This window comes from Odocoileus virginianus, chromosome 10, assembly GCF_023699985.2.
Source record: "Odocoileus virginianus isolate 20LAN1187 ecotype Illinois chromosome 10, Ovbor_1.2, whole genome shotgun sequence".
Lineage (NCBI taxonomy): Eukaryota > Metazoa > Chordata > Mammalia > Artiodactyla > Cervidae > Odocoileus > Odocoileus virginianus.
Window position 1 is genome coordinate 32495986 of NC_069683.1, and position 13073 is coordinate 32509058.

Here is a 13073-nt window from a genome sequence, read left to right on the forward strand (position 1 = left end):
GATTTCCCACGGACAAAGGAGCCTGGTGGGCTACAATCCATGGGGTCACAATAGTCAGACATGACTTAGCAACTAAACATCACTACCATGTGTGAGTATATTATTGTTGATGCATGTGTGTAATACGTAATGTATGTGTATGAGAGTGTGTGAGTGTATGTGTGTATGGATATATGTGTGAGTATGTTTATGTATGTGTGTGTGCACATGTACGTGTGTATAAAATTCTAAGTCAGCTAACAAGAAATTTTTCAAACTATGTTCAATGAGGAAATGCAGACATGGGTTTTTAGGATGTTATTTTTAACAAGAATACCAAATACACACAGCTGCTGAGCACTGCAGGAGTTGTTGACAGACTAGAGAAGGTGATTCTGGAGAAGGGATTCAATAACCTTATGTTTACATTACATAAAAATATAGCTATTTCAAAATGTCTAAATAATTAAATGTTAAGCCTATTATCTAGACATTTGCTATCAACTAGATGAAGAAGTTCCCAATGAGTAAATAAAAATCAACCAGATCACTTTACTGGGCCTCTTTCCTCAACTTTCTGACAGAATTCGTGGCAGGGCAGGAACAGGCAGCCATGCTGCACCTTCCTGACTGCGGATCAGGATTTACCCTCCAGTCCCTCTCTCCACTCTGCCCATCTCTAGGTCTCAGAGAACCGAAAAGCAACTCCTCATAAGAAGTCTGGGGTGCCCAGAAGTAAATCTGGCCCCTGATGGCAAGATGTTCCATCATTAAAGAAGAACTCAAATATGCTGATTAGACTTCAAGACAAGAATGAGAACAAACATACAGAAAGTTTTTCCTCAATCACAGAAACAAAAGAAAAGAGGACTTGGGTAAATTGTCAAGATATTGAATTAGTAGAATGCAATCTAGAATTAACCAAATGTTACTAAATTTTATTCACCAAAAAGAATAAAACTATATCTAATAAAGTAAGATAATAAGACTATACAAACAATTTTAGGTATCATAAAATTGGAAATTACTAACTAATGTAATAGCAATTTTTGAAGTAATACATAAACCCATTCCAAATTGTATAGCCTGGTAAAATACATACAGTATTCATTGTGACCCATTAGCCAAATCTAGCACACCACCTGTCTCTGTAAAGTTTCGCTGGAACATTCAGTTGTTGTCTATGCCTGTGTTCATGCTATAACATCAGCGTTGAGAAGTTGTGACAGAGACTATTATGGCCTAAAATATTCACTATTTGTTAGAGGAAAAGTTTGCAGACCCCTCCCCTATGTAATCACAGATCTTAAAATAAGCATCTAGCCCACATCACTAAATCATGCTAGTTTCAAGCTTTACTTTCTTTATCATGCAAGTCTCTTTTGTTACAAACCATTACAATCCAACAAGAAAAAAGAGCTGCAAAAATGTTCCAAGTGTTGTGAAGGTATTTTACAGTTTGGAGAAATGAAACAATTGTTTTCCCTACTTGTTTTGTTGGTTCTTCCTACCTGTTTTCCTTCCTCTTCATCTGAAGAGTTACTGACATCAGGGACATTTCTGCTGGGTTGGTACACTTTCATATCCTCTTGTCCAGACCCGCTGTCTCTTTGGTCTGTTGTGCTTTCCTCATCACTTTCTGGGTTATTTTTCCATTCCTTCATCATTTCTAACACATTGGTTGGTCTCGCTGAAGAAAGTGTATTGCCCTAATATTAAATGATGAATTTTTGGTTATAAACAGTTTAAAAATTGAAGACTCTTACATATTTTAGTAATATAATCTCACAAATTCATTAAGTCACATGGAAAAATTATAATGTTGAATAAATAGCAAAACTTCTGATGCCCTTTTGAGAATCCTCCTTGAGCTGACATGTCTCAGACCTCTTCACTAATACTTTTTACAATATACCAAAATTTAGGGGTGGGAGAATATTCAGTTTTAAAAGAATAATACAGTTCATCGCAGTACTGTTTATAATAGCGAGGACATGGAAGCAACCTAGATGCCCATAAGCAGACGAATGGATAAGGAAGCTATGATACATATACACTATGGAATATTACTCAGCCATTAAAAAGAATTCATTTGAATCAGTTCTAATGAGATGGATGAAACTGGAGCCCATTATACAGAGTGAAGTAAGCCAGAAAGATAAAGACCAATACAGTATACTAATGCACATATATGAAATTTAAAAAGATGGTAACGATAACCCTATATGCAAAACAGAAAAAGAGACACAGATGTATAGAACAGACTTCTGGACTCTGTGGGAGAAGGCGAGGGTGGGATGTTCTGAGAGAATAGCATTGAAACAAGTATATTATCAAGGGTGAAACAGATCACCAGCCCACGTTGGATGCATGAGACAAGGGCTCAGGGCTGGTGCACTAGGAAGACATAGCAGGATGGGATGGAGAGGGAGGCGGGAGGGGGGATCGGGATGGGGAGCACATGTAAATCCATGGCTGATTCATGTCAATGTCTGGTAAAAACCACTACAATATTGTAAAGTAATTAGCCTCCAACTAATAAAAATAAATGGAAAAAAAAAGAATAATAGAGCATGCTTGTGCAAAAGAACACTAGATAGGGCAAGTCCCTGGAATCCAAAGACCCCCTTACAGCTCTGTTCTTAGAAAATAATAGAGAAACTGAAAGAATGAAAGAAGTTGTCCAAAGTCTACTGGGTCCAACACTAAGCGTAAGCCTGTGTGTATGTGTGTGTTAGTTGCTCAGTCATGTCCGACTCTGCGACCCCATAGACTGTAGCCCACCAGACTCCTCTGACCATGGAACTCTCCAGGCCAGAATACTGGAATGGGTTGCCATTCCCTTCTCTAGGGGATCTTCCCTACCCAGGGATTGAACCTGCACTGCAGGCAGATTCTTTACCCTCTGAGTTACCAGGGAAGCCCTATGGGTAAGTCTATATAACATCAAAATGTCTAGGTAAAAAATCTAAGTTCAGCTGATTAGTCTGGTATTGTATCCAAGAACAAAGATGTTTGACTTGAAAGCTCTTAGTTGACTGGAAGATTTTGATATAATGTGATCATTTGATTATAATGTATTCTATGCCCTGTTTAATTCCAGATGTGAGTAGCTCATACGAAAATTAACCACTTAATATTAGCTATATTTTTCTCAAATAAAATATTCCATCTAATGCCAGGAAATGCATGAATGCAGCCTCTCAGGGCTCCTGCTAGATTAGGTATACCTTAAATATTTTTGCTCCTAATGCAGACTAGTAGAGAAAGTCTGGACAAGAAGTTTGGATCACATTTAGATTAAAAACAGGAAGTTTAGGCAGGAGCACAACTATGGAGTGACTCTAAATTAATTTGACATGTGAATGGATTGAAGCATTAAGCAACAGGGATACAGAGTAGTAAACAGCCAGGCACTTTAAGGGCAGCCATCTGAGTACACTGTGGAGGATTTGCACAGCTTAATAAATTCAGGGTTAAAGACACAGACAAACACAAAGCATGGAATAGTAGTAACTAAATGAGGGTCATTATGTAATTCATTCCCTGTAGTTCTTCAACGTTATCCTTTTTAAAGAAGATCTATATTCTTACCACTTTCACAGCATCCTACTTTTGGCTGCACTTCTGCAGCCTCTACCCATTTACTTCCAGAATACCCTTACCATGCCTTCTGCCAACCCCTAGCCTACACTTCTTTTGAAGCTTAAGTTCTCTGTTAAGTATCCCAGAACTTCCAAAGATGTCATCAACTTAAATGAAGCACAGATGAAGACTCAGAGGCCAAAAAGGAATTGAAATTGTTTAGAACAGTACATAGTCTCAGAGCTCTCATCTGAATGATTTCTGATCTCCAAGGTTCTGTCAAGAGCCCTGCTTTACCAATGGTTCATCTGGCCTCTATTATAACTTCCTGGCTTCATTGCAACCTTGAACACTAATCACAGTGTCCAGGCTCCTAGAATACCAGTACACACAACTTTGCCTTGAACTTCAATCCCTCATTAGAAAACAGAGATAATCTGACACATCTAGGTCTGTAATCCTAGTCATCAACTGCCCTTCCCTGGTAAACTCTCCACAAGTTAACTCTCTGGATCCACAGTAGTTATTGATGGTGCTTACGCAACATTCCTGTCTTCAAGGCACAAACTAGAATCTTGCCTGTCTACTTCTTTTGGGACATGACCATATGACTTGTTTGGCCCAGTGAAAATGTGATTTGAAATACTGTGTATCACTTCTAGATAGAAACTTTGAAAGCTTGTGGTTTACATGTTCTCAATACCTGCATCAGTAACAACAGAAGCACAGAGACAGAGTTCCCTCAGCCTGGGTCCCTGAGCGAAGGCAAAGTGGAACGGAACTCGCTTCCCTCCTCCAAGCCAATGTGCCATGGAAGGCGTCAGGAACACTGAGATTTGGGAGTGGTTTGCTACCACAGCACAATCTGGCTTGTCCTGATATAGGTAGATAGAAGATTAAAACTTACATTCTGTGAGTCACCTCCAAAAAGCACAAAAGAATGAGCTCACTGTACAATCAGCATACCCAACAAAACTGTAATTACTGCAGAAATCATATGCAACCAGTACCATGTGATAGCCAATTTATTTAGGCAGTATTGGCTTCGCACAGCCTTGATATGCATGAATTTCAGTCATCATGAATTTGTTAAATAGTATCAGTCACCCAGCAACACAGTTAAAATTTTAGTCACTATGGTACATTAACTATCACTGCATAAAGTTCAAACTTCACTGCGAGCTCTTCCATACACAATCACCATGTAAATTACAGATATGCATCATGGTCAGTGACAGGTCACGTCTGTTGGTGACGGGACACCATCCATCTGCTACTCAGGTCACACACAGACAGCAATGTGTGCAGCTGTGTTGCTTCCTTGTCTCCCAGGTAATTTGCCAACAAAGATGAAATTGCAACAAAGAAACTAAAGTGATAACACTGGAAGTAAAACCTGAATCAAACGTAAATGGAGTAACAGAAGAAATAGCTGACCATGAGAATGTTGACACTGTCACTGAAGGAATCCAGATGTGCAACCAAAGGAACTTAGTAAGACAAATGAGGAAGGATAAAGATACTTCAGAGAATATGGTGCCCACACAAAAAAAAACAAATTTAAAGAATTTTCAGAGATATTTCATGACATTGGAAAGACAAAGAATACCACGTTACAAGTTAATCCAAGCTTGTAAAACACTATGACAATTTGCCAAGGCATAAAAAAGATATTTCCCTCTGTATTATAAGAAGGTAAGCATTCTTTAAACTAATCTTGATAAGTTTTTAACCAAAAAATAAGATACTTTAAGTCTCAATATTTCTAATGTTTTAAATTACAGTGCAAAAAAAAATAGCTTTACTTTTGTCTCATTCCCTATATTTATTTATAATTAACAGTTGCTGCTGCTGCTAAGTCACTTCAGTCATGTCTGACTCTGTGCGACCCCATAGATGGCAGCCCACCAGGCTCTCCCATCCCTGGGATTCTCCAGGCAAGAACACTGGAGTGGGTTGCCATTTCCTTCTCCAATGCATCAAAGTGAAAAGTGAAAGTGAAGTTGCTTAGTCATGTCCGACTCTTAGCAACCCCATGGACTGCAGCCTACCAGGCTCCTCCGTCCATGGGATTTTCCAGGCAAGAGTACTGGAGTGGGGTGCCATTGCCTTCTCCAATTAACAGTTAGGGAGTTTTTTTAACATTTAACAAAAAATGTAAATGGCATGGATCATAATTTTTCCATTGATTATTAAAATCATTTTTCACAGCTTCAATATATACTATTTTTATGGTTCTGCACTACTGTGCAAAGCAAGAACTATCTTGAACCTGCATTTCTAGCAATCTTGCAAATGCTTGGTTTACACACACACACACACACACACACACACACACCCAAGAGCTTGGTGACTGACACGCTACAAGTCTAAAGTAGAGCACCTTTGTATTCTAAGAAATGATCCTATTTCTTATTCCAAAGAGACTGGGAGGAGAGCAAAAGATCCAGAACAGGAACATTATCCCCTCAAAAACACTCTACTATTTATAAAATTTTAACTACTTGCTTCCTATATTTTCTTGTGATATCAAACAGGGCACAAACAGTGGTATGGACTCCACACTTTCCCTCTTGTCTAAAGCCCATCTAATAACTTACTAGACTCCCTGCTTCCTGCCTGCTAGCAGTTGAAGGAGGAATTGCATCAAATGCTTGCACTGACCAGATGAATAAAGGGCCCAGGCTGCATGTTATGAGCCTTCTAGGCTCAAGAGAAATTATACATGAATCAACCAAACAAAAATTGGTATAATTTTAGGGTAGACCCTGCAGATTGTGGAGATTCCTCACCATCAGAACAGTAACTTCTGAACTCCCTTTATTGGCTGTGTTCAGGGAGTCACGCCCCGAACTCACCAACCATGAAACAGTGAAGGGCAAGAGCGCAGCAGTAACAGACTGATAATCTGAGGCTCTCATAAGTAGAAAATTAACCTTCTGGTTAACAAATTTCTACTTGTTTAATTAACAGCTTGAGATTACTTTATTTTGAAAAGCTAGAAAGCTGAACACTCAGAGGAGAAGTTTGGTCAAATACCAATATTTGGACTTAATACCTAAGTAGGCAGGTCCTACAAATATAGACCCAAGCATACATCATCATCTAACAAAATTTACCTTTTCAAGGATAGAGCCTATCAGTATTTTGTAAATAATAAATATTTAATAAGTATTTTAAAATGAATGAATAATATGTATGAGTTGGATAAGATGGTTTAAAACATAAAATAAGCTAAGCTAAAAGGAAACATTCTGGGACTTCATAGTCTTTATTTTCTACTTTTCATAAATAGCTAGAGCACTTTACTTTGTAATGTTCTGAGGGGTAAAATGTTTTCAACAGGAAAACAGATGCTGCTGCTGCTTAGCTGCCTAGCTGTGTCTGACTCCTTGCAACCCTATGCACTGTCAACTGCAAGCCTCCTCTGTCCATGGGATTCTCCAGGCAAGAATGCTGGAGTAGACTGGCATTCCCTTCTCCAGATCTTCCCGACCCAGGGATTGGGCCCAGGTCCTCCCACATTTCAGGCAGATTCTTTACCACCAGGAAAATGGAATAGTCACTTTATAAAAAAAGCACATAAAAGGATGCTCAATGAGTTACCAATTTATACCTAATAGATGGACATAAATTTAAGTTTGATGATTCTCTTGGTGAGGGTGTGGGGATACAGGTTTCTCATTTACTTGCCTTTTATGGGAGGATTAGTCAGTAATAAACCATCAAAATGTGTAAAGCATACTCTCACAGACCAGTAGTTCAACTTTTAAGAATTTATCCTATATGCTGACACAGTATACAAACATATATTTACAAGAACATTTGTTGCACCATTGTAATAGGAAAGTCCTGAAACAGTTTAAATATTTCATATTCAGAAGGGAAAAATAATAGCATATCCATGGTTTTGGATACAACGCTGCTTTTAAAAAATAAGGAAATTGTTCCAAAATACATTTGATGAAAAATATAAGTTTGCATAATATAAATCCATTTGTGAAAAGTAGATACAAAAAAATATATAGAATGTATTTAAAAGAAGACATAAGAGATTTAACAATGGTTATCTTTAATAAGAGGGAATGAGGGAATAGAGGGAGGAAGTTATTTTTCCTGCTTTGTTTACCATTTAAATCATTTACCAAGGGTAATGGCAACTATTATATGACTAACAATTAATATAAATTATATAGAAAAAGAAATAGCATAAATCATAGGACAGACGGCACCCAATAAAATCACTAAACATGTCCTAATGGGTCTCAGTGAGTCCAAGGCAGCAGTGGAGAAAGGTAATAATGAAGGTAATAATCACCAAAGTAAGCAAGTGCACCACTTAAAAGTTTTTCCTAACAGTCACCTCAGTGATTTTGTTTTCACAAGTAGAACAAATAATGAAAACAGACAAGGTTGGTGTTGATTCCCCTGTTCTTTAAGAGGAAACAGCCTGAGAAATTGAGTAATTTACCCTTATACCAAAATTGCATTTCCAATTGTCTGCCAAGAATTTCTAGCTAGAGGTGTTGCTGAGCCTTCAATATTGTAATGTATACTTGAAAGCTGCTAAGAGGATAGATCTTTAAAGTTTCTATCACAATAAAAACATTAATCTATGCGAGGTGATGGATGTATTAACTAATTGTGATTATCATTTCATAATATATATATAAAATCACTGTTGTACATCTTAAGTTTATATAGTGCTATATGTCAAGTATATTTCAATAAAGCTAGAAAAATGAAAACAGACTCAATATATTCCAAACCAACATTCTTCAAACTGGAGCAGGTAGCGTGTACCTGCCTGTATAAGAAGACTTCATATGGCCTGCGGGGGCAGGGATAGTTTGCAGGGGATCAGTTTCAAGACCCTCAATTTCTAATGATCTCTTCTTTTTCATAGGACATCTGCTTGAGCAAGGATATGCAGTAATTCTTCTCATGTTCTTTTCTTAAGTCACCTTCTTATAATGCTTGTTACTGTACATATATTTGTGTGTGTGTGCGACAAAGGCTTACATCTAAAATATGTAACAAACTTATATAAATCAATACATTTAAAAAAGAAATAGAAAATGGGAGCAAGACTTGAACAGATATTTTGTAAAAGAAGATATTCAAAAGGACAATTAGCATAAATAAATAAATTAGCATAAACATAAAACATGACCAGTTTCATTTGTCATTTGGGAAACACAGATTAAAACCACAATGAGATACCATTATATATCTACCAAAGTATCTAAATTAAAAATACTAACAATACCAAGCATTGGAGAGGATGAGGAGCAAAACTAGAACTCTCACACCATTGCTGGTGAGTGGCACAAAATGAACTTAGGAAAAAGGAACAAAAGAACTTTCTGGTGGGGGTGGAAATGTTCTGTATTTTGTTCTGAACAGTGGTTACACGAAAGTATACATATATAAAAATTCATCAGCTAAACTCTTAAAATCTGTGTATTTTACAGTAAGTAAATTATATTTTAACAAAACTATGATTACTTTAAAAATAAATTTCATTGCTTCATAGATATTATTACATGTGGCTCAACCATTTCACAGTTGTAAAATATTCCATTGTCAGACTATACCACAATTTATTCATTCTCTAGGAAGAGGGAATTTGGGGTGACTCTGGGTTTTTGCTCCTATAAACACTTCTACAAACTTTATTGTGTATGTCTCCAAGGGTACATATGTAGAAGAACTCCTTGGGTATATTCTTAGAAATTAAATTTCTTGGTATAGAGTATATGAATGGTTAACTTTAATAGATAATGTCAGACCCTTTTTCCAAAGTAGTTGTACCAGTATATTCTCAACAGCAATGATTTAAAGAGACTCTTTATCTGCATGTGTTCCAAAACCTACTACTGTCAGGCTTTTTAATTTTTAGTTTATCTCACTGAAGTCCTGATTTGTATTTCCCTGATCATTAATGTAACTGAGCATCTTGTTGCATGTTCATTAGCTAATTGTAGGTCCTTACTTGTAAAAATGTCTGGTCCTGTCCAGTTGCTTGTCCATTTTCTACTAGGCGGTTGGTCTACTTTGTATTGATTTGTAAGAATCACTGAGATTTCATGATATTAATCTTTTCTTCGTTATTTGGGTTACAAAAGCCTTCTTCTAGTCTATAATCTATCAGCTTTCCCTAAAATGCTATTTTATGAATAGAAATTCTGAAGATTAATATAAGTCAAGTTTATTCCTCATTTCTTTTATGTTAATGACTTTGGTATCTTGTTTATAAAATCCTTTTCTACACACCCCAAGTTCCAAAAGGGTTTCACCTATATTTACACTAAAAGCAAATATAAATTTTTATTATTTAAGTCCTTGGCTGATTAGAAGTTGACTTTTGTCTACCATATAAGATAGGTACCCAATTTCTTTTTCTTCATATGGACAGCCATTTATTTGAACACCAGTTATTGAATAATCTCTCCTTTTATCCACTGATGCATCATACTACCACTATCATAAATGTTCCAGACATGTATGGATATGTTTCCACACTTTCTATTTTATTCTACCTGTCAATTTGCTTACTACTATATCATTATCACACTGTGCTAACTAAATAGTCATAATTTCTGTTACAGCAAAATACTCAAAAAGGCCTTGGCTATTTTTGACCCTTTATACTTCACTATAAATTTTAGGGTTGCGAAAAGAGGAATTTTGATTAGATTTGCATTGTATATGTACATCAATATGAGGAAATAAATGTTTATGATATTTAGTCTCCTGACCTAAATTATGGTATATATTTACACTTGAGTAAATGTTTTCCCATAAAATTTCATAACTTTCCTCAAAGAGGTCTTATAAGTGTAATGCTGCATTTTTAGAAATTATAAATTTGTGAATACAGTTTTACATGTCTTCTTTTTTTTTGCATTTTATATTGTTGGTTGCTAGTGAAAAGAAGTGCAATTGACTTTGAATATCAATCTTTTCCCCAGTTTTACTGAGCTATAATTGGTATACAGGGCTTCCAGGTGGCAGAGTGGTAAAGAATCCTCATGCCAATGCAGGAGGCGCAAGAGATGTGGGTTTGATCCCTGGGTCAGGAAGATTCCCTGGAGTAGGAAATGGCAACCTGCTCCAGTATTCTTGCCTGGAGGATTCCATGGACAAAGGCGCCTGGTGGGCTACAGCTCATGGGTCACAAAGAGTTGGACATGACTGAATGAGCACAGACACAGTTGGTATAAAACACTGTGTAAGTTTAAGGTGTACAATGTATTGATTTGACACTCTTATTTATTGATGTGTACCATCCTTAAATTCAGCTATCTTTCTCAGCTCTCTTATTATTATAAGAGTTTGTCTAGTCATTTGTATATTACTACAAATAATAAAAGTTTTATTTCTGCTTTCCAATTCTCATGACTATTTTCCTTGTCTTAGACAAAGATCAACAACATTGAAAAAACTACTAGAAGCTGATTTCCTTGACTAGCTCTTTCTTTAAAGAAAATGCTTCTCACATTTCCCATTTAAAATGATATTTGCTGTAATCTTTTATCAGGTTAAGGATGTTTTCTTTCATTCCTAATTAAATTACGAATGTATGTTGGGTCTTACTACAAGACAAGTGCTTTCTTTGAAATGATGATATCTTTTCTCCTTTAATATATTAATGTAGGAATTTATATTTATAGATTTTTTTCTGAAATTAGACCATCATTGTATTTTAGGGAAAATCCAACATGATTATGACCAATTTATAAGCACAGTTGAATCCAACTTCCTAATATTTTAAGGTTTTAGATCTATATAAATAAACAAAATGGATCTTTTTCATAGGTTTGCTTTTCACCGGTCTAATTTTGTTATACTAGAATATACAGAATTAATATGCTGCCTAAGTTTTTAGACTTATTAGTAAACAGTTTGTGGTGCTATTCCTGTATCTTTTTAATCTTTATCCTTTTAATTTTTGCCTTATCTGCAGCTGTATTCCTTTTTTCCTGTGAAATATTATTTTTGTCTTGTTTCTTTCTTATTTTTGCCAAAGGTTTATCTGTTTGTTGGTTTTTTTGAAGAATCAAATGTTGGTCTTACTGATCTTCTCTTTTCTACCTCTGCTTTCTTTTTCACCCTTAGGTTTATTTTTCCTACTACTTATTTGTGTATATTCTGTTGGGATATTTTCCCAAAATTTTAAGTTGGATATGTAGTTCCTCTTTAGCCTTTCTTCTTCCCAATGTACATACATTAGGTGATAGTAATAAATTTCTGCTGAAACACATTTTTACTGTATCCACAGGTTTTGATATGCTGTGTTTTCATTACCATTCAGTTCTAGAAATTAAAAACTTTTTCTCATTAGGATCTATTTTTTTAACCCATGACTTATCTAGAAGCATATGAATGAATTTCCAAATATATGCAGTATTTAATCTCATTTTGATTAACTTTCAACTTAATTGTGTATTGTTAGAGAACATAATCTGTTAAGGCTTGCTTGCTTCCTGGTTAGATTAATTCTGGTAAAAGTTCCTTCCATGTGTGGTTAAGAAAAATGTATATTCTCTAATTGTTAGATGCAGAATTGTATGTGTCCACCAAAATAAGCTTGTTAATTATATTGTTAAATATCTCTACTTCTGTTTGCATATGCTTCACATATTAGTAATTGAGAGAAGTACATTAAAATCTCCCACTATGGTGGTGAATTTGCCAATTTCTCCATAGAATTTTGTCAATTTTTGAAATATATTTTTGAGATTACCTTATTAGTTGCATGTGTTTAAATTTATATATTTTGTTTGGATTGAACTGTTGTCATGATACAGTAATCTTCATTATCTCTAATGATGATTTGTTTGTAGCAAGGTATATTTAATTGATATTAATTCAGTTACTCGGGCTTTTTTTGGTTAGTGTTTGCCTAGTATGTTCTTTTCCACTCTTTTTCTTTCAATATTTCTGTGCCCTTATGCTTCAAATGTGCTTCCTGTAAATAGCACTTAGCTAGAAATTTAAAAATTCAACCTGACATTATGTCTTTTAACAGGTACTTCTAACCCATTAACTTATTTGAAATTGTTTCTACTACTCAAGTTTATTACAACTTGTCCCACTCTGTACGTTTTTTTTTAAAATCCTTTACTGCTTTGAAAATCTGTTGTCTACATCTTCCAGTTTAGCTACCTCTCATGTACCAATGTTCTCTCTCCTTTCTCAATGCTTATCATGTGTATATTATCTCACATTTTATATCTGGGTTACTATGAATATACTGTGTCCTCTTCTTCTTTGGTCTTTCTCTCTCTTTTTCTTTGGACGCCAACAGACTTTAACGAGGTATTTAAAGACTCTGGTACACACAGCTTTTACAGCATCTACAGAATTTCTCTGACCTATTTAATTATTTCAACAAGTGTTTTAAATCTAGGACTTATGTGGCAAACCTGAGGCTTTGTATACTTAACAATATTTTTTATCATTGCCTTTCACTTGAATGACAATGTCAATGGGTATAAAATTCT

The 13073-nt window shown here is 35.5% G+C and overlaps 1 protein-coding gene across 6 annotated transcripts in view; it reads right to left on the reverse strand.

Moving 5' to 3' along the window:
- Positions 1 to 13073, reverse strand: part of STK33 (serine/threonine kinase 33) — a 185717-nt gene that overhangs the window by 14509 nt on the left and 158135 nt on the right. For all 6 annotated transcript variants that reach the window (XM_020870826.2, XM_070473354.1, XM_070473355.1 and 3 more), the window contains one exon: positions 1491 to 1688. In XM_020870826.2, coding sequence (XP_020726485.2) covers positions 1491 to 1688 — 198 coding nt within the window. The remainder of the gene's footprint in view (positions 1 to 1490; positions 1689 to 13073) is intronic.